The sequence below is a fragment of the Peromyscus californicus genome, unplaced genomic scaffold, assembly GCF_007827085.1.
Source record: "Peromyscus californicus insignis strain IS unplaced genomic scaffold, ASM782708v3 Scaffold_6__1_contigs__length_162567912, whole genome shotgun sequence".
NCBI lineage: Eukaryota > Metazoa > Chordata > Mammalia > Rodentia > Cricetidae > Peromyscus > Peromyscus californicus.
The window spans coordinates 298528-321649 of NW_026294584.1; the positions used below are offsets into that span (position 1 = coordinate 298528).

At 39.5% G+C, this 23122-nt stretch overlaps 1 protein-coding gene and 1 pseudogene across 2 annotated transcripts in view; both read left to right on the forward strand.

Moving 5' to 3' along the window:
- Nucleotides 1-9407, forward strand: part of LOC128098861 (RAD50-interacting protein 1) — a 63466-nt gene extending 54059 nt beyond the window's left edge. Inside the window, exon 15 of one of the 2 annotated variants that reach the window (XM_052720335.1) lies at nucleotides 836-9407. In XM_052720335.1, the coding sequence (XP_052576295.1) occupies nucleotides 836-911 (76 nt within the window). In that variant the 3' untranslated portion in view covers nucleotides 912-9407. The remainder of the gene's footprint in view (nucleotides 1-835) is intronic. The other variant, XM_052720338.1, reaches the window with a different exon arrangement.
- LOC128098647 (calponin-2-like) lies at nucleotides 1247-21986 on the forward strand (annotated as a pseudogene).
- The last annotated feature ends 1136 nt before the right edge of the window (nucleotides 21987-23122 follow it).

Here is a 23122-nt window from a genome sequence, read left to right on the forward strand (position 1 = left end):
GGAGACCAGATAGTTCTCTCTCTGTAGTTTTTATAGGCGGTAATAAAAAAATGTCGAAACAAAAAAAAAAAAAAAAAAAGAAACTACTCTTCCAGAGGACCCAGGCTTAGTGCCTAGCACACAGTAGTCACTCACAACAGGCTATAACTCCAGTCCCATGGGATACAATGCCGTCTTTTGCCTCTGAGGGCATTGCATGTATGTGGTGCACAGATATATACTCAGGCAAACACTCATACTCTTAAAATAAAAATAAATAAAATATAAAAAAATATAGGCTTGCAACTACCCTACATTGTTTCTTATTTACTTCACAGAAAGTAATTTTGAGAAAATACTTTAAGATACATTCTGTTCTATTTTCTGGGAGAGAGGAGAGAGAGAGAGAGAGAGAGAGAGAGAGAGAGAGAGAGAGAGAGAGAGAGAGATTGATTGACTTGCTTTATAACTCATGATCCTCCTGTCACCCTCCCCCACAGAAAGTACTGGGATTCTAAGCATGTATCATCATGCCTGCTATTATCTATTTAAAGTCCTGTTAATCCACACATATGATTGTGTATATTTGTATGAAGTGAGTGAGGGAGTGTCATCATGCATGTGGACATCAGAGGACAACTTTGTGTCATAAGTTCTCCCTTTCTGCCTTTATGTGAGTCCTAAGGATCAAACTGGATTCCTGGCTTGCACAGGACTCACTTTACTCACTCAGCCTTCTCACTGGCCCTACTCTATATTATATACAGACATTTTTCCAACTACTGTGTTGACTAGCAGACTGGACTTCCTCACTTCATGCCTGCGAATTGATGAGGTTTCCTTTTTTTTTTGACAGGATCTCTCTACGTAACCCTGCCTATCCTGGAACTCACAATATAGATCAGGCTGTCTTTGAAATCACAGAGTTCTGAGTGCTGGGATTAAAGGCATACTCCAACATGCCCCACATTGATGAGGTTTCCTAATGAAAAAGAATAAGGCCGCCTCTATAACTTTCTCTCTAACTCTATCATTACTCCTTTCTTTCCTTAGGGTAAGTTTTCCCTGCTTTCTCTTTGTAGTTACTGAAAGTTAAAGGGAATGAAATATTTCACCCAAAAGGTAATGGGTGTTGAGTGGGGAGATGGCTTAGTAGGTAAAGTGCTTACTGTGCAAGTGTGAGGACCTGAGTTTGAATCCTCAGAACCCATGTAAAGCTGGACACAGTAGGGTGAACTCTGCTTCTACAGCAAGGTGCAAGGTGGAGATGGAGAATCCTGTAAGGTTGTGAGCTAGCTAGCCTGGGGTACACAGCACTGCAGCACGCAACAAAGACAAGGTGGGAGGTGAAAATTGACAACTGAGATTTCTGTGACCTCCATGACCATGCATGCACACATATACACACAAACACATGCACACCCACATCCACATACACTAATCAAGAAAGGGGAGTGGTACTTCCTGTGCTTGGTATTAATACTTCAAAATCATACCATGTTATTAAAATCTAAAGAGCTTATGCTTTGTCCCTGAGTTTATCCATTTATTAAATGTACATTATTTAAAACTTCACCTGCAACACACAGACCCAAGTGTCTTAGGGCTGGAAAAATGAGAATGAGAGAAGAAATGAAAATTTACGAACAATAATTATTTTCAACTGGAGAAGTTATGGAGTAGCCTTACTCTGTAGGTCACACTGACCTTTATACTGCACAAATGATAAGCAGCCTCTGCCAGAGTAGTCCACCATCTCAAACATTGACATGATGTCAGTAAAGAAAGGAAGTGTTCTTCAAGACTCTCAGCTGTTCCTAAAGAGAAATTAAAGTTTCTCTCTTTTTTTTTGCAAATAAATAGTTGAAATTCATTGTTGTATGAAATTAAACTGTGTCATAAGTAGAAATAGTCACTTAAGAGTTAGATGTCTATGTTCAAAGTACTGTGCCAGTCACTGCGGATTCAGTCTCCCATGAAACTCAACTACAGCATAGAACACTTATGTAACTGAACTCAGCAGTGCTCTACATCAGAGGGCTGAGTGTTACAGCATGGAGACTGGACCTGGGTTTTTTTTTTTTAGGTTCCCAGATCTAATTTTCAGACACAGATGGAAACCAGAAAGATGGGACAGCATGATGCAGGGAAGAAGCTAGCCAGCTAAGACACAGGGAACAGAGACAGTCTTAGACTCAGTTTTCTGACGAGGTAGCATGTTTATGTCTAACATAGAAGCAGTGCTCTGGATCAACAGGCTCTTCTATTGAACTGATTTTAAAAGCAGAAAATCCAATCTACTTTCCAAAAATAATGAGACAGTCATGGCAGAAGTCTATGATCTGTTTTAACAAGTTTTTCTAAAATTTTTATCTTGACACTCATATTAATCAACTTTTTTAATGATAAGACAAAAATGATCAAACATAATATTTATAATTGACATTATATAAATCCCATCTACATTAATTATCCTCTCACTTAAGTGTTCCATTTTTCAGACTGTCTAATTTTTTATCAAACAGAGACCAAACACCCTCCATTGTAAAAATGTTTACCATTTTTTGATGTGGGAAAAAACTTTCTTTTAACTAATTCCTGTCCTTAACAAATCCCAGTTGACTCACCAGATCTGCCGACAATAAGATTCAGATGATGGTGTGGCAGCAGCCCGAGGTGGGGTGGCCCAGAGAAAGCCAAAACCCACTGGGAGAGGAAAGAAGTGAAAAATCCAGCCATCTGCACAGGGAACACAAGAAAGTGGCTAACTCCTATGGTTTTTGGAGCCCAGAAACCTATGGAGTTTGCTTCAGAGAGGCTACAATAAATACCTTAGCCAGTGGATTAAGGACTCCAGCTCACGTGGGGTTGAGACTCTGGCCGTATGCCGCTTGGACCCGAGCCAGGGTCTGCAAAGCAAGCATCTTTTTCATGAATTCATGCCCCACAAATTGGACGCCGGATGTTGTTCGAATCTTAGATGGTCTTTTAATAAAAAATCAGAGCCACATATCAGGGTGAAAGCGGAAAGATGAAGCAGAATAGCCAGCTACTAGTTCTTACCTCTGTGAAATTCTCAGTCTAAAGAGAGTGAGTTCCTGTTTCCTCATGCCTTATGTACCTTTCTGTGCCCGACATCACTTCCTAGGATTAAAGACATGTATGCTTCCCAAGCAAAGGCATGAGATCTCAAGTCCTGGGAATAAGGGTGTGTGCTACCAGTGCCTGACCACTATGTCTAATCTAGTGGCTGGCTCTGTCCTCTGATCCTCAGGCAAGCTTTATTAGGGTACACAATATATCACCACAACACGTACACACGCACCTTTTAACAAACAATGCACTCAGCAACCTGGGAACTCCACCTGCATTGAGCTGCATATTCACCTCTCTCCAAACAGGCAGTTGGGTCAAGTTCCATTGCCTTGATAACTCCCCCTTTGTGGCCAAATACATTCTGAAACTAGGTGTAGTCTGATCCCAGGACTCCATAACAGAAGGAGAGAAAAGAAACCTCAAGCTGCCTTCTAGGCTTCACACACTTGCATATATGTATGCACTGAATAAATGAATGAATATATATAATTTTAAAGTGAAGAGAGAATCAGAAAACTACTTACATTGTAGATTACCCTTAGCAAACAACTCCTACTTTTGGAATGGAAAAGAAACCTTAGGAAGCAATCAGTGACTCTTGAGTGACTCTCACTCAGAGCCCAATGCTCTCTGGTGGTCTATCTGGCCTGTACTCTGTTTGCTTCTCAATAAAATCTTTAGCTTCTTTCTATTTTGTGTGCTTCTTCAATACTTTGGACAAGATGCTAAGAATCTGGATACACCAGTGTAGAGAGAGACCCCTGACAACATATGAGTTAATATTAGACCAAGAAGACTGAGAGCTAGGGTCACAGTGTTAAATACTGAGAGGAACTATACATGTGGAGTTACACACACACACACACACACACACACACACACACACACACATATTTGGGTGAATTAGTGATACATAGAAAACTGAGCAAATAGTATTAAGTTTAGAGGAAAAAATACCAAAGGAAATGTAATCAAAACATTATATACCTATATCTATAGATAGATAGATAGACAGACAGACAGATAGATACACTAGCTGTAGACATTTGTGTAAAATAGCATTGACAGTTCTGAACGTTGGCTGTACTAAATTTGTGTTTTAAATTTAATGGTAAGGAGAGATAAGTCAGTGGTTAAGAGCACTTGTTTTTCTTGCAGAGGATCTAGTTCAGGTCCCAGCATGCATATGGTGCCTCATAACCACAAGTTATTCCAGTTTTCGAGTTCCAGGATATCTGACACTCTCTTCTGACCTCAGGCACCAGGTACACCCATGATGCACAGACATATATGCAGGCAAAAAAACCTTTATATATTTAAATAAAAATTTAAAATAAAAATAATTCAAAAGACTTTTCTCATCCCCTAGGTGGTCTTACTAGTTTTCGTTATTTCCTGAGTTGGAATGGTATTTCTGTTTCTTTCCTTAGAAGGAAATGGACATTTTGGAATTTTGCACACATTATGAAGGTTAGCAGGCCCAATCGCCCTGGGAGGATGCAATGCCATTTTCATCTCCACATGACTTCTTACCATACACCAACAAAAAATTATGAAATAACCCAAACTTTGAAATGGTATGTCTAAAGTATGAGAATATCAGGAAAATCTGGCTCCCCAGGAGGATCCCAGCAGCTCATGGTGTCAGATGTTTAGCTTCCTTACTAAATTAGAGACTCCTTGGAATTGAAAAGCCCTGTTGCTTGCCTAGCCAAGGCTGGTTTAGCTGTAATTCATTTGATCTTCATTATGTTCCCATGAGCTTCTGTACTATTGTTTCCAGTTTCCAGTGGAAGAGACTGACACTCATTACTAAGGGGTAGACCTGGAGCTAGACAGTCCCCAGATTCTGCTACCCTCTGAGTCCTCTCCTAGTCTTCCTGCCACACCAAGGTAGAGGCAGGTACCAAGAGGCTATTTCTCATGTTTGATTTTGGGGAGGATGTCAATATTTTTCAGCAGAGTACCTTGGCAGGTCAGAGCCAAGGAATGCCACAAAGTCATCATGCAACAGATTTCACACAAGAGATTTAGTGAGGGAGAGGGAGTGAAAGGCTACCTCAGACCAGGGACAAGAGAGAAAGGGGTGGGGAGAGAGAGAGAGAGAGAGAGAGAGAGAGAGAGAGAGACAGACAGACAGACAGACAGACAGACAGACAGACACAGAGAGAGACAGACACAGATACACAGAGACAGAGAGAAAGGGTCCCTGATGGCAGGGACCTTTTAAACAGGTATAGCGTGTGTGCACTATAGGGAGAATATTTGGTGGCTGTGACCTCTGGTGCTGGGTGACTGAAGGCAGGCTGGGTGGTCCTTGGTTTACTAACATTCCTCCTCTTATATATCATAAAATGCGAGGAAATAGGAATGTGTGACTGGTGAGGCAGGAATGGTGATGTCATGCTCTTTAGACTGCTTTCTGTTGTCTGGGGGCATTGATATTTTCGTATTGCTGCCTTGAGGACCAGTCTCCAGAGCTCAGGGCTTGAGTTGGTGGACCTCTGAGTTTTCTATTTGAGGGAACAAAACTTAATTCTCTGAGGCTGTCGAGAGAGGGAAAACACACACACACACACACACACACACACACACACACACACACACACACACACACACACACACTATTATGGTCTCTATGATCTTGTCTTAGTTCTTTATTTAATTTCTTTTTTAAATTTCTTTAAATTATTTTCATTTTACTTACCAACCACCATTCCTCCTCCCATTCCTCCTCCTGCTACCTGCCCCTTCCACCTTGCCCCAGCCCCCCTATCTACTCCTCTAAAAGGGTAAGACTTTCCATGGGAGTCAACAAAGCCTGGTACATTCAGTTGAGGCAGGATTAAGCACACACTCCACCCCCCGCACGCATCAAGGCTGAGCAAGGCATTCCACCATAGGGAATGGGATCCAGAAAGCCAGCTCATGCACCAGAGATAGATCCTGGTCACACTTCCAGGGGTCCCTCAAACAGACCAAGCTACAGAACTGTATCCCACATGCAGAGGGCCTAGTTGGTCCCATGGAGGCTCCACAGCTGTCAGTTTAGAGTTCTTGAGTTCCCACAAGCTTGGTTCAGTTGTCTCTGTAGACTTCCCCATCAAGATCTCGAGCCCCACCCCCCTGCTCATATAATCCCTTCTCTCTCTTTTCGACTAGACTCCTGGAGCTCAGCCTGGTGCCTGGCTGTGGATCTCTGCATCTGCTTCCATCAGTTACTGGATAAAGGCTCTATGGTGACAGCGTATTCACCAATCTGATTACAGGGGAAGGCCAGTCCTATCATCCTCTCCACTATTTATAGGAGTCTTAGCTGGGGTCATCTTTGTGGATTCCTGGGAATTTCCCTAGCACCAGGTTTCTCTCTAACCTCATAATGGCTCCCTCTATCAAGATATCACTTTCATTGCTCTCCCTATCCATCTTTCCCCCAACTCAGCCATCCCAATCACTCATTTTCCCATCCCCTACATTCTCCCCTCTACCCTTTACCCACTCCTGCACCCAATTTATCCAGGAGACCTCATCGATTTTCTATTTCCAGAGTGACCCATGCATCCCTTTTAGTGTCCTACTTGTTAACTAGCTTTTCTGGAGCTGTGGGTTATAGTCTGGTTATTCTTTCCTTTACACCTAGTATTCACTTATGAGAGAGTACATACCATGTTTGTCTTTCTGAGTCTGGGTTACCTCACAGGATGATATTTTCTAGTTCCATCCATTTGCCTGCAAATTTCATGATGTCATTGTTTTTTACAACTGAGTAATATTCCATTGTGTAAATGTACTATGTTTTTTTTATCCATTCTTTGGTTGAGGGTCATCTAGGTTGTTTCCAGGTTCTGGCTACTATGAAAAATACTGTGGTATCATTGAGCATTCCTTGGGTATATGCCCAAGAGTAGTATCATCAGGTGTAGCACGAATCTTGTTTTTTTTTAAAATTTTTTTTATCCATTTATTTTTTTTCTTAAGAAATTTTAAAATTTATTTTACATACCAATCACAGATCCCCCTCTTACCTCCTCCCGTCCCTCCCACCCCCATTCCCTCCTACAACAAGGTAAGGCCTCCCATGGGGAGTCAGCAGAACCTGGTACATTCAGTAGAGGCAGGTTTAAGCCCCTTCCCCTGCCTCAAGGCTGATGTAACATGAATCTTAAAAGGTCTTATAATAAAAAACCCAGAGCCAGATATTGGGATGAAAGCTGAAAGATCAGAGAAGCAGAGCAAGCCACAACTAAGCTCACCTCACCAACTCTTCAGCCAATCCTGTTTCCTCAGACTGTAAGTCTCCGAGTCCACACTTGATCTCAGCTGAACTGCTTTAGATCCTGTTTCCTAACACCTTATACAACTTTCTCCACCCTGCCATTACTTCCTGTGTGCTTCCAAGTCCTGGGATTAAAGGTGTCACTGCCTGGCTCTGTTTCCAGTGTGGCCTTGAACTCACAGAGAACCAGAGTGACAGGATTAAGGGTGTGTACCACCACTATCTGGCCTCTGTGTCTAGTCTAGTGGCTGGTTCTATCCTCTGATCCTCAAGGCAAGGTTTATTAGGGTACACAATATATCACCACAATTGGGTCTTGAGGTAGATTGATTCCCAATTTTCTGAGAAACTGCCATACTGATTTCTAAAGTGGCTATACAAGTTTGCATTCCCACCAACAGTGGAGGAGTGTTCCCTTGCTCCACATCCTCTCCAATGTAAGCTATCCTGAGTGTTTTTGATCTTAGCCATTCTGACAGGTGTTAAGATGATATCTCAGAGTCATTTTGATTTGCATTTCCCTGATGACTGAGGATGGTGAGTAATTCCGTAAATGTCTTTCAGCCATTTGGGATTCTTCTGTTGAGAATTCTCTGTTTAGATCTGTACCCCATTTTGTAATCAGATTATTTGGTATTTTGATGTCTAATTTGTTGAGCTCTTTATATAATTTGGAGAACAGCCCTCTGTCAGATGTGGGGCTGGTGAAGATCTTTTCCCATTCTGTAGCCTGTTGTTTTGTCTTATTTACTGTGCCCTCTGCCTTACAAAAGCTTCTCAGTTTCAAGAGGTCCCATTTATTGTTGTTTTCAGTGTCTGTGCTACTGGTGTTATATTTAGGAAGTGGTCTCCTGTGCCAATGCATTCTAGGCTACTTCCTACTTTCTCCTCTATTAGGTTCAGTATAGCTGGATTTATGTTGAGGTCTTTGATCCATTTAGCTTTGAGTTTTGTGCATGGTGACAGATATGGATCTATTTACAATCTTCTACCTGTTGACATCCAGTTATGCCAGCACCATTTGTTGAAGATGCTTTCCTTTTTCCATTGTACATTTTAAGCTTCTTTTTCAAAAATCAGGTGTTCATAGGTGTGTGGGTTAATGTCAGAGTCTTCAATTTGATTCCATTGATCCACGTGTCAGTTTTTATGCCAATATCAAGCTGTTTTTATTATTATAGCTCTATAGTAGAGCTTGAAATCAGGGATAGTGATGCCTCCAGAAATTCCTTTATTGTATAGGATTGTTTTAGCTATCCTGGGTTTTTTATTTTTCCATATGATGTTGAGTATTGTTCTTTTGTGGACTGTGAAGAATTGGGTTGGGATTTTTATTGGGATTGCATTGAATCTCTAGATTGCTTTTCGTAAGATTGCCATTTTTATTATGTTGACCCTACCTATCCATGAACATGGTAGATCTTTCTATTTTCTGATATCTTCTTCAATTTCTTTCTTTAAAGACTTAAAATTCTTGCCATACAGGTCTTTCACTTGCTTAGTTAGAGTTACCCCAAGGTATTTTATATTATTTGTGGCTATTGTAAAGGATGATGTTTCCCTGATTTTTTTCTTACCTATTTATCATTTTTTTTTTTGGAGCTGAGGACTGAACCCAGGGCCTTATGCTTGCTAGGCAAGTGCTCTACAACTGAGCTTAATCTCCAATCTCTTATCATTTATATATAGGTAGGCTACTGCTTTTTTTGAGTTAATCTTGTATCCCACCAGTTACTGAAGGTGCTTATCAGCTGTAGGAGTTCCCTGGTAGGATTTATAGGGTCACTTATGTATACTATTATATCATCTGCAAATAGTGAAAGTTTGACTTCTTCCTTTCCAATTTGTATCCCTTTGATCTCCTTTTGTTGTCTTATTGCTCTAGCTAGAACTTCAAGTACTATATTGAATATGTATAGAGCAGTAGCCTCTAATATCTAGTATAAGATGATACTTCCTGAATTAATTTTGATATTGCATGTCTTGAAATTATCCTATTTATTCTAGATTTTCCAGTTTATTATATATAATAAACTTTCAAAACATCTCAAAGTCATTCTTAGTATTTCATTACTGTATATTGTATTTTTCCTCTTTTCAATCTCAATAAATGATGGAAATAATAAAGCAGATAGAATAATTTAAAATATGGACATAAAAAGATAATGAGAAATACCCCAAGAGGACAGTAAGAAAAATGAAGTAACATTTGAGATATACATGGAATATTTTCTTAAAATTTTTTTTTAAATTCATTTTGCATTCCACATACACATTCCCCTCTCATCCCTCTTCCCACTCCCCCTTCCACCTGTCTACCTCCATCTCTTCCTCCAAAAGGGCAAGGCCTCCCATGAGGAGTCAGCAAACCCTGGTACATTCAGTTGAGACAGGACCAAGTCCTTCCCTACTGCATCATGCCTGAACAAGGCATCCCACCATATATAATGGGCTCCAAAAAGCCAGCTCATGCACCAAGTATAGATCCTGATCCCACTGCCAGGGACCTCTGAAACAGACCAAGCTACACAATGTAGTCAGAAGTTTTCCTGTGTCCTGCCCAGTCCCACAGCCACTCAGACCCAAGTAAACACACAGAGGCGTATATTACTTATAAACTGTATGGCCTAATGACTCAGGCTTCTCACTAGCTAGCTCTTATAACTCAACCCATTTCTATTCATCTATAAGTTGCCGTATGACTGTGGCATTACTGGTCTGCTGGCATCTTGCTATTCCTTAGGTTGTAGCTACCATCTCTCTCTGCCTCTGCCTTTCTTCTTCCCGTCTCTTCTTGGATTTTCCACCTGCCTCTAAGCTTCCTTACAATAGGCCAAAACAACCCTATTTATTAGCCAATGGGAGCAACACATATTCACAGTGTACAGAAAGATATCCCACAGCAAGACAATTGTCTCCCGTATTCATAGGGTCTAGTCTGATCCTATACAGGTTCCACAGTTGTTGGTCTAAAGTTCCTGTGAGCTTGTGCTGTGGATATCATTCTGTATAAATAAAACACTGATTGTCCAGTGGCCAGGCAGGAAGTATAGGTGGGACTAACAGAGAGGAGAAAGGAGAGAACAGGAAAGTGGAGAGAGACACTGCTAACCGCCGCCATGACAAGCAGCATGTGAAGATGCCGGTAAGCCACGAGCCACATGGCAAGGTATAGATTTATAGAAATGGATAAATTTAAGATGTAAGAACTAGTTAGCTAGAAGCCTGAGCCATTAGGCCAAACAGTTTAAATAATATAAGAGTCTGTGTGTTTATAAGTGGGCTGTCAGACTTCCGGGGCTTGGCGGGAGCTGGAGAGAAATTCTCCAGCCACAAGCTTGGTTCAGTTGTCTCTGTAGATTTCCCCATCATGATCTTGATCCACCCTCCCCCGCTCATATAATCCCTCTTACCACTCTTTGACTGGAATCATGGAGCTCGAGCTTAGCCTGGTGCTTGACTGTGAAACTCTGCATCTACTTCCATCAGTTACTGGATGAAGGCTCTATGATGACTGTTAGGGTATTCCCCAATCTGATTACTGGGGTAGGCTAGTTCAGGCACCCTCTCCATTATTGCCAGTAGTCTAAGATGTGGTCATCCTTATGGATTCCTGGGAACTTACATGGAATATTTTCATCATAAATAAAAAGGATAGAAGAATGTAAATCAATCCTTATCTTTTAAACACACACAGATACTCAAGAAAATATTTAATTGGAAATTTAAAATTTTCTAGAGGCACATAAGGAAAACAGTCATTAAAGTCTCCCAACAACAACAACAAAAAAAGCCTAGGACCCGATGGTTTCAGCGCAGAATTCTACCAGATCTTCAAAGAAGAGATAATACTAATACTCTTTAAATTGTTCCACACAATAGAAACAGAAGGAATGTTACCAAACTCCTTCTATGAGGCTACAATTACCCTGATTCCCAAGCCAAACAAAGATGCAACAAAGAAAGAGAACTACAGACCACTCTCCCTCATGAACATTGATGCAAAAATATTCAATAAAATATTGGCAAACAGACTCCAAAAACACATCAAAACAATTATCCACTATGATCCCAGGGATGCAAGGATGGTTCAACATATGAAAGTCTGTCAATGTAATACACCATATAAACAAACTGAAAGAAAAAAAACCACATGATCATCTCACTAGATGCTGAAAAGGCCTTTGATAAAATCCAACACCCCTTCATGATAAAGGTCACGGAGAGATCAGGAACACAGGAACATACCTAATCATAATAAAGGCAATTTAGAGCAAGCCAACAGCCAACAGTCAACACCAAAGTAAATAGTTCAGATTATAATCTTAGCAAAGGTCGTTTTGAAAGACCATGCAACATGCTAGAAATAATACTAGGATTTGGTGTATTTGATTTTTTTTTCTTTTCTTTCCTTCCTCCTTCTTCTCCTCCTCCTCCTCCTCCTCCTCCTCCTCCTCCTCCTCCTCCTCCTCTTCTTCTTCTTCTTCTTCTTCTTCTTCTTCTTCTTCTTCTTCTTCTTCTTCTTCTTCTTCTTCTTCTTCAAGATTTATTATTACATATACAGTGTTCTGCCTGCATGTATCCCTGCAGGCCAGAAGAGGGCACTAGATCTCATTACAGATGGTTGTGAGCCACCATGTGGTTGCTGGGAATTGAACTCAGGACCTCTGGAAGAGCAGACAGTGCTCTTAATCACTGAGGCAAAACCAAACCAAAACAAAACAACAAACAAATCACCGAGCCATCTCTCCAGCCTGTATTTAATTTCTTGAAACCTGAAATCTTCTGCATTGTTATTCTATATTTTTGGACTATTTGGATGACAGTGTCTCCATAATCTTTGTTTGGCAGCTTTTGTTGGTGGTGTTTAGAAAAGTTATTGATTTTTGTAAGTTGATTCTGTATCCTGACAGTTTTCTGAAATTGTTGAGTAGTTGTATAAATTTTCAGGTAAAAATTTTAAAAACTCTTACATATAATATCAGACCATCTGCAAATAGAGATTGTTTGACTTTCTCCTTTCCTATTTGTATTCCTATTGCCTTATCACTCCACTAGTGCTTAATATAAGATATTGAAAAGTAGTAAGGATAGTGTACAGCTCTATGTCATTCCTAATTTAATTGGGATTGTTCCAAGATTTTGTCTAATTAAGCAAATGATGGATGTAGTGTTGTTGTCTATAAACTTTAGTATGCTGAAGTATATTTCCTCCAGCTTTACTTTCCATAGTACATTTAATATAAAAGCATGTTGGATTTTGCCAGTCTTTTTCTGCTTCTATTTAGATAATTGTGTGAATTTTGTCTTTAGTCTCTTTGTATGATATATTTTTTTCCAGAGTTGAAAACAGTTTTACAGACCTCAAAATTTGTTAGCTACAATATAGAGAAAATATCCAGCATTGAGAAAACCCTGAATCCAGAATTGTGCAGATGTAGAAATGAAACAGAATAAAATGTGACAACATAAAAATGTGATAGTTGTACTGGGTGGTGGTACACACACCTTTAATCCCAGCACTCGGGAGGCAGAGGCAGGCAGATCTCTGTGAGTTCAAGGCCAGCCTGGTCTACAGAGCGAGATCCAGGACAGGCACTAACACTACAGAGAGAAACCCTGTCTTGAAAAAAAAAATGTCACAGTTGGGAGATCACTTACTTTGTAGTTATGACTTTAGAAGGCATACTCCTTTTAATAGAATAAGGTATGTGAAGCAGTATTTGAAGGAGTTACTAAATTGCTATGTGAAGAGACCTCCCAGGATGAGGGACATAGAGATTAGATCCCCTTTTATACATGTGTGAGGAAATATATACTGATGTAAGAAACATTGGGAAACATTAAGAAAGACATTTTCTTGAAATCTCTTAATACTCAATTTCTAAATGTGGTTTCAATTGTGTTTGTAAGGGGAATCCTTGGTGCACCAGGTGTCAACAGTCAGAAGGATGGATATTTATCATGGAAGCGTGTAGAGAGTGCCATATCTCTCGACTTCTAACATTGCAGACAGTGGAAAGATAAATACTATCACTTCCATTTTAAAATAGTAAATCACTCACTAGCAAAATACAAAATAAATTTTGGTGATTTGCAAAGTAGTGTCTTTAAGAAGACAAAAGGTACATGCAGTGTCTGCCCTGTACTATCAAAACTCACAGAAATTATTAAAGATAATAGCCAAAGAGAAAAGAAAAACGACAAGTACTTCTTATCCAGAAATTTATTAAAATAAATTTTCTCACTGGTTTTGGGGCAAGGACAATCATGAATATACAATCTTCATCCAGATTCTTAGTGTCATTTATTCTCCAAAAGCACTTGATGTCAGTCAAATTACACAAGAAGACAGGAAGATTCAAGACCAAGATGACAAAAATAAAATGCACACCTCATCCATGTTTGCTCAGATTTGGGACTGAACAATGGTGGTATGGGTCAAGAGTATTCAGACATATTATATATCTCATTTGCATGCAAGCATGTATGTAGTGGTATTTGCTCTGCCCATGACCTTCGGCTATAGGGCCTGAAAGAGGTGGTGTTTCCTGCCATTGTACATGACCTCTTAAGAGAAAAGGGAGAAGAGTCACATGCCCTTTCTCCATGCTGCCTGCCTGTGAAGTGTATTTGCTCCTGGTCAGATCAGAGTATGACTTCAGCTGTCTACTCCATTCTGTATTCATGAGTGTATTTCTTCACTTTACCTTAATAAATTTCCCTAATACTTCTTAAACAGACTCCTCTGGATTTATTGCTTATTTGGTGCCCAACATGGGGCAAGAACCCCACGACCCATTCTCTACGGACTGAGATAGCTGGGAAATGTGCTGTGGGATGTCTTTCTGTATGCTGTGAATATGTGTTGCTCTGATTGGTTGATAAATAAAGCTGCATTTGCCTATGGCTTGGCAGGATAAGGTTATTTAGTACATTTGAACTGAAGAAAAGATGAAGAAGATGGAGGAGACACCAGCCTGCCACCAAAGGAACAAGATGCCAAAAGACCAGTAATGCCACAGCCACATGGCAACATATGGATTAATAGAAATAGGTTGAGTTAAGTTATAAGAGCTAGCTAGCAAGAATTCTGACCTATAGGCCATACAGTTTATAATTAATATAAGCCTCTGAGTGATTATTTATAAGTGGCTGTGGGACCGCAGGGCCAGGCGGGACTAAGAAACTTCTGCCTATACATATGTATCTGTCTGGTTCTTTTTGCTTAGCAGGGAAGCCACGCATATCTTCCAGTTCTTTCTGTCCTTTGTAATACTCCCTGGAGGAACCAGAAATATTCAAGTCTAAGACTCTGCATCTGAGAACCTCATGATATGACACACAGAGTCTGGAAAACATGTTATGAAAATGATGTCCATATCATAACTGTGCTAAGGACGAACATCCCTTAAGAAAATTCATAACCAAACCTGTGCCAAAAACCATGTGTGAACACCATTGAAAATCATGTAAGTTGATTTCATTAGTAGATCCTAAATAAGACATGGAGTGAAAAGTTCATGAAGGGCCCATGAGCTCATATAGACACACTGAACATCATTTTTACTATTATCCAATGTAGATGTAACCAACCATCTTATTAAATAAGAAACACAGAACCAATGCAAAGAAGAAAGCCAAGAGATCAGAGCTAAGAGACTTACCCGTCTGCTGCAGCTAGCCTCTTCAGCCAAGAGAGACCTACTTCCTGTGTGTTTGTCTTTATATAGACTTTCTGTTCTGCCTTCTCATTGGTTGTAAACCCAACCACATGACCACCTCATCACTGCCTGTTTGTACAGACCTCCAGATTTTCTATGGTTGGTATTGAGATTAAAGGCATGTGTCTCCAATGCTGGCTGTATCCTTGAACACACAGAGATCTACCTAGCTCTGCCTATCAAGTGCTGGGATTAAAGGCATGCATCACCAACACCCAGCTTTTGCTATGGCTCTAATAGCTCTGACCCCTGGGCAACTTTATTTATTAACATACAAATAAAATCACATTTCAGTACAAATAAAATATCACCATAATCCAATATTTTTACTGTGGATCTTCACATTGCTGCGTATTAATTTTACATGATATATGAAGAATCCTCAGTAACTGCATGGGTTTCCTATTAATTTAAAGCTAATAATGAGGACAAAAGCAAACATTCTCTTTTTTTTTGGTTTTTCGAGACAGGGTTTCTCTGTGTAGCTTTGCGCCTTTCCTGGAACTCGCTTTGTAGACCAGGCTGGCCTCGAACTCACAGAGATTCGCCTGCCTCTGCCTCCCGAGTGCTGGGATTAAAGGCATGCGCCACCACCGCCCGGCTGCAAACATTCTCTTAATCATCCTGAATAAAAGGAAACTTCCTCTCTTTACATATCAAGGCAGATAAGATTCATACCTGAGTTTTAAGTCATTTTCCTACTTCTTGTCCCTTAGTGTCCATAGATGAAAATCTTGTTATGCTGCATTATTTCACATATCAAATGCTTCATTTTCCCATTTTTTTATGTTTGTATGAGTAAAGTCATGGCTGATAAGCTGTATATTATGTACCAAAATATCCATTGGAATTTTTCCAAAGTCATTCTTTATTATTGTTTGATTCCAGAATGTATGTTGGAAATTTATGGAGATACAAGTCATTCTTGGGGGATAAAGCCTCTATAGATATATGGAATGAGAAGAAAATAATAATATGTTGAGAGATTAATTTGGTGTGACCATTGATGCATTTGGGGACTTGATATAAGGTACATTATTAACTTATTAAAGACATAGTCTAGAATTTGAGATAGTTTCTCCCAAGTTCTAGGTTTGAAATACATTCTTCTGTTAGATGTTATGATGAATACAGAAAGGTTAGATAGGAGGAATCAGCAGAAGGAGACAAAAGAAGATTAAAATGATATAAGAAACTACATTTTGCTTTATTGAAAATGTAGCTCAAAGTTTGTTGTCACTATCCTTTTTATTATCATTTAGCATACACTCAATGAGCTTCTATATGATTTTTTTTTGCCTAAACAACAAGTGTGTGTGTGTGTGATTCTGATTTCTATGTATTTTAAATCAGGTGATGTTATATACTTTTTGCATTGTATTTTCTGAGTAACTGCTTTGACTCATAATCACTTGGTTATTTCTTGTCTTCCTTGCTTCCTTAAGAATTTTAGTGCCTACTTTTCTATCTGTTAGGAATATATTTGGAAATTTGATGGGAATCATATTGAATATCACTATTACTTTTGGCAACATAGTCATTTTTAAAATGTTAACTTTTTTGATCTTGTAACATGGGAGTATTTCCTGCATCCTAGTGCCTTCTTCCATTTATTATGCTGAATTAAAATGGTCTCTAAAGATATTCTTAACCATATGAATATGATTTATACTATGTAGTTTAAAAGACAATAGGAACATACATGTTTTCCTGAATACCTTCCATCAATTTTTATATGGCTAAAAATATAATTTTTATATGTATATTTTTTTGTCCTGTTAATTTGTTGAAATTATTTATCAAATCTTAGTGTTTTATTATGCAGCCCATTTTCTTTGAAATATAGGAGCTTATTGTATGCAAATGTGATTGACTTTCATCTGCACTATTCCTATCCATTTTTCTTCTAATCATTTGGATTCTTTCTCTAGGTTATTTATTTACCTCACTCCTCATAATTAAAAAATGCCTGAAATGATGCAATTATTTGAGGAAGGTTATAATTTGTCTTGCAGTTTGAGTAGATTATGCTCATCTTAGCAGGGAAAGCGTGGCAGCTTGAAGCATAAGGTTACTTACTGACATCCATGTAGATCAGGATCCAGGGAGAAGTTTATCTTCACTCTTGGCTATCTCTCTTAATTTTTCCTTAATTCTTCCCTTGACATTACATTATAGGATGATGAAGCCAACTTCAGATGGTTTATCAACCCTTCACTTCATCCTCTGTGTACATAGCTTCAGAAATACATTCAGCCATTTTTTAAAAGATTTATCTATTTATTTATTATGCATATAGTGTTCTGTCTGTGTGTATCCCTACAGGCCAGAAGGGAGCACCAGATCTCACTACAGATGGTTGTGAGCCACCATGTGGATGCTGGGAATTGAACTCAGGACCTCTGGAAGAGCAGTCAGTGCTCTTAACCACTGCGCCATCTCTCCAGCCCCCATTCAGCCATTTTTTAAGATGCCTGATAAAATTTAATCCAACCACATGGACAAATGGTATTATCCACTGTGATGGCTAGTTTTATGTCAAATTGGTGCAAGTTAGTGAACATAAATTGAGACCACCACCACCTCCTCCACCATGACCACCACCACCACTACCACCACCACCACCACCACCACCACTACCACCACCAGATTGTCCTGTTAACAAGCCTGTCGTACATTTCCTCAACTGATAATTATTATGGGAGGGCACTACTCAATGGGAATCTTGCCACATCTGAGTGTTTGGACCAGGGTGCCATAAGAAAGCAGGGTAAAGAGAGCACGAGGACTAACCCAGTAAGAAGTAGTTCTCCATGGACTCTGCCTCAGTTCCTGTGTCCAGGTTCCTGCCTGAGCCAGTCCTGACTTCTCTGGATGGTGGAATATAAGAAATAAAATGAAATAAACCCATTCTTTTGACGTGGCTTTTGGTCATGGTGTTTTTTTTTTCATAGCAATAGAAAAGCAACTGGGATATCCACCTACCCTGATATCCACACTATATAGAATGAGAGAATGGCATGATTATATAAATTGTAATTTAGTCTCTGAAAACCACTGATGTCTTAATTTTTTAAAAATCAATCATTGTTTCAGGTTTCACAAGGAATTATTTTATTCATTTGAAATTGGTTTTAGTGCAGGGTAATAGATATATGTACAATTTAATTCTGTACTTCACTGTGTATTTTTGGTACCTTTCAAAAATATGAGTGTCTGATAACAGTAACTTCCTCTGGTCCACATTGGTCCTACACAGGTGCCACACACCATGAACTCCATGTAGATTAACAAGAGGCAATCCTAAAGGCTCCTGTCTCAGGTCAAGAACCAGATCCCATTCAAAAATAACTCTCAGAAGGAAGCCAAACTCCACATCTGGGTCAAGTGTATCATGTATCTATCTATCCTTTGGCCCCAACTTCTAGAAGGGTCTCAGGGATTGGGTCATCCTAAGAACAATCATAAACATGTTGCAGCTGGCTCTGTCCCCAAGATCAACCACTCTATGCAGAAATGCTAACTGCTAGAAAACTTGTACAGCTTCATCAAGGCCATGGTCAGTTATGGTATGAACTCCATGGACCACTTCAAGTGCAATGACCTGTTCAAGAACAGGAATATGACACAGATACAAGTGTATATACTTCTACTTGTGGGAAAGGCCAAGACTAAGGCCTGCAGAGTGCTGTGGATATTAGGGTCAAATACTCAGAGAAACAATAGAGGAACTTTGATGATACTACTGTGAAGGACAGCCACTTTATCTTTGGGCTACAGACCAACAAGTATGCAAGCAAGTCTATAATGATATATGCTGTGGGATGTTCTGTATGGCAAATGTGTTGCTAATTAGTCAATAAATAAAACACTGATTGGCCATTGGCTAGGCAGGAAGTGTAGGCGGGACAAGGAGGAGAATAAAGCTGGGAAGTGGAAGGCTGAGTCAGAGAGACACTGCCAGCCGCCACGATGAGAAACAGCATGTGAAGATGCCGGTAAGCCATGAGCCATGTGGCAAGGTATAGATTTATGGAAATGGATTAATTTAAGCTGTAAGAACAGTTAGCAAGAAGCCTGCCACGGCCATACAGTTTGAAACCAATATAAGTCTCTGTGTTTACTTGGTCGGGTTTGAGAGGCTGTGGGACTGGCAGGTGAGAGAGATTTGTTCTGACTGTGGGCCAGGCAGGAAAACTTAAGCTACAGATATACAGTACAAGGTGACATCTCTGTGATGTGCTTCTACCACGCATGGACCACTGCACAAACACATATGTCAGTCAGGTGTACATGATAACTCCAGGGAACCAGAAACACATCTACAACACCAACATGGGCAATGACAGGTATGATAACTCTTCCATGTCCCTGAAGATGTATTACAGGGAACTAACCAGAGCTGCCATGTCTTCAGTCTGGGGTGGCAATATGACTCCACATATTCCCGTAGGACTTATCAACTGACTGGGCTCCAGTCAGAGATGACAGCCAGGGTGAGGATCCTGGTCTACTGCCCAGAGGGGATCAGAAACTGAGCACAAAAGGGTGTCAGCTCCCCATATCAGCACCCTGTGTCGGGTTTTGTGTTTTATTGTGGTTTTTTTTGTTGCTTTTCTGTTTTCTTTTCTTCCTTTTATTAGTTAATTTATTTATTGGTTGTTTCTGTTGTTGACTTGTTTGAGACAGGGTCTCACTCTGTAGCCCTGGCTGTCTGGGAAATCACTCTGTAGATGAAGCTGGCCTCAAACTCACAGAGTACATTTCCCTTCCTCTGCCTGTACACAACTGGGACTAAAGATGCATTCACCACACACTTTTGGTGTTTTGTTTTGTTTTTCCTTTTCTTTTCCTTATTCTGGTTTGTTTTGGAACTGGGCCTTACTGTGTAGCAATGTCTGTCCTGTAGCTGATCATAATTTTCCTGCCTCAGGTTCCTGAGAGCTGGCAACAGGCATGAGTTACCCATCTTCTCTTCTCCCCCAACATGTTTTGCTTCCTTCTCAGTGTTGACACAACAAGCAGGAAACAATACGGTGGGACAACCAGGCTATGGATTTCCCTGCAGGCTAAGGGTCAAGCTTTGCATGTGTTCCAAAGTTTCTGATTTCTTCATCTCTTTCACATCAGTCTCTTGTTTATAAACTCATGTAAATTGCAGACAGTTTCAATAAAAGAAAACAAGAGTTTTTGTATTTTGTTGTTTGCTCAGGGAAAGGGATGTGGGTACATCCAAGGGTTTCAAGTACTGCAGATGTTCTGAGGGACTCTGTCTTCCTAATGCCCTCAGACCTCACCCTCCCACTCCCCAGTGGGTTAACTGAGGTCTGAAGAGGGCTTTGGAACTGAGTGAGAAGTCCCTGTGTCACCCACACCTGCAGCCCTCTCTGGTTCCTCCGGGTTTTGTATCTCCCAGCTCTTTCTGTATAAGCCTGATTAACTGTGCTGGATCTGCCCCATCCCTGAAGTTCTGCACACGACTCACAGGGGCTTCTGTAATGTGAGATAATGTGAAATACCCTGTTTGGACCAAAAAGAATAAAAATCTCTGTTTTTAAATGGGGAAAAAAGAAATTAAAGAAAGGAATGAGGTGGCTGTAATTTTATGCACTGATGAAGCATCCTCTTATGTTTTCTGTTAATTCCAAGTTTGTTTTGTACTATTTCTGTTTTAGTTTTATTATTATAACTGTGTAATACAACTTGAAAATAGGTAATTGCTCCAGATTTGTTCTTTTTACTTAGGGTTCTTTGTATTTCTGGGATCTTTGTGCTTCCATAGAAACTTTAGGACATTTGTTCTCTTTCTGTGAATAATTTCATTAGAATTTTGATGAGCATTGCATTGAATTTCAAAAGTATTGTAGCACATTGCTCATTTTCATAATATTAAATCAAATAATCTATGTCCTGGAATATCTTTATATCTTCCAGTATCTTGATCAATATTTTTCTTCATTATAGAAATTTTTCACCTCCTTATTTAGGTTTATGTCTAGTTATATTTATTTGTTCTAAGGCTATTGTAAATGGAAGCAGTTCCATGAAGTCTTCTTCAGCATTTTGTTGTTATTGGTATGTGTGAAGACTGTAAGTGTTACAACTCTGAGGGAAAAGGTGTCCTGGAACCTTAGAGTCAGGGGCCAAGGAATATCACAGAATCACATCACACAATAAAACTCACACAAGAGATTTATTGGGATGGAAAAACTCAGGAGTGTGGCTGACTCTGCTCAGGTGAGAAGCAGCAGAGAACTGAGCAGAAGATAGGTTTATATAGTGCTTCTTAGTGGACAGAGTTTTACAGGGTGCAGATTGGTGGGATGTTAATCCAGAGCTTGGGCTTGTTGCTCTATAGGGTGGATGCTAAGTTTGGCCATTAGGGCACTTAGAGTGTTTGGTGAGTGGAACCCTGGTGGTTGAGGGGTCCTGAGGGGAAGGGCTGGAACACTCTTGTACCTCAATGGGCTTACAGAGACAACTTTTTAATGTAAGTTAATTTTGTATCCTCTCACTTTGCTCAATGTGTTGATCATTTCTAGAAGATTTCTAGTGGAATTTGGAGATCTCTCATTTATAATGTATCATTTGTAAATAGGGATGAATCAAATTCTTTTTCAGTTTGTTGTCATTTCATTTTCTTCACTTAACTTATTTCTTTGGTTAGTCGTTTAACCACTGAATTTGAAAGGAGTGGGGATAATGGACAGCCTTGTCTAATTCCTGATTTTAATAGAGTTGCTTAGAATTTTTCTCCATGTAGGGTATGTAGACTGTGTATTTATAATATATAGCCTATATTATGGTGAGTTTGGACATTGTCAAAGGCCTTTTGTACACTTATTGAAACAATCATGTGATTTGTCTCTTCATTAGCATTTGTATGATTCATTCCATTTGTAACTTTACATAATAATGGCCCCATATCTTTTAATAAATCCAACTTGAATTTTATGGTTGACACGTTTTTTTGAAATGTCTCTCTCTTAGTTAAATTTTTATTGTTGTGAAGCGACACTGTGGTCTCCATAACTCTTATAAAGAAAAACATTTAGTTGGGACTGACTTGCAGTTTCAGAGGTTTAGTCCATTATCATCATGGCACAATACATGGTGACATGCCAGCAGATATAATGCTGGAGAAGGAGCTAAGTGTTCTATATCAGATCCAGAGGCAGCAGGCAGAAACTGCTACACTAGGCTTAGCTTGAGAATATGATATCTCAAAGCCCACCTTCACAGTGACACACTTCCTCCAACAAAGCCACACCTACTACAACAGGGCTACACCTCCTAATAGTGCCACTCCCTATGGGCAAAGCATTCAAACACGTGAGTGTGGGGGAGCCAGTTCTACTCAAACTACAATGGTCTCTTACCAGAGAAGGCCTTTATTTTATCTTCTAATTTTAAAAATATATATTTGAAATTATAATATAGATTTAGGGTTTCTGCTCATACAGACAAAAAGGGTTAGAGATACAGAATAAAGACAGATTCATATGGAAAAAACCTCTAAATGTGTTACACTGTGTTTAAAAATATACATAGGTGCTGGGCGGTGGTGGTGCACGCCCTTAATCCCAGCATTTGGGAGGCAGAGCCAGGTGGATCTCTGTGAGTTTGTAGCCAGCCTGGGCTACAAAGTGAGTTCCAGGAAAGGCACAAACCTACACAGAGAAACCCTGTATTGTAAAATAAAAAAAAATACCCACACACACAGGCTTGAGAGAGAAAAGAGAAGGTATAGACAGTCATAAAAAATAAATATATAATTTTAAAATAGAAAGTCCTTAAAAAGGGAGTAAAGTAATAAAAAAGCCACGTAAAGATGGAAAATATGCAGAGTCTGGATACTGTATGTTACTGAGTTGTCTTGAATTGTTTGAATGTGGAGGAAGAAACAACAGTTGCTAAGAGACATTTGATTATAAATGTTGCTGGATTAATCCAACCTACATATTTAAAAATATCTTGATTTCAAAATTTAAGTCAAAAGATAATGTTACTTTGGAAAAGAGGTTCTGTTTTTGTTTTTGCACAGAAA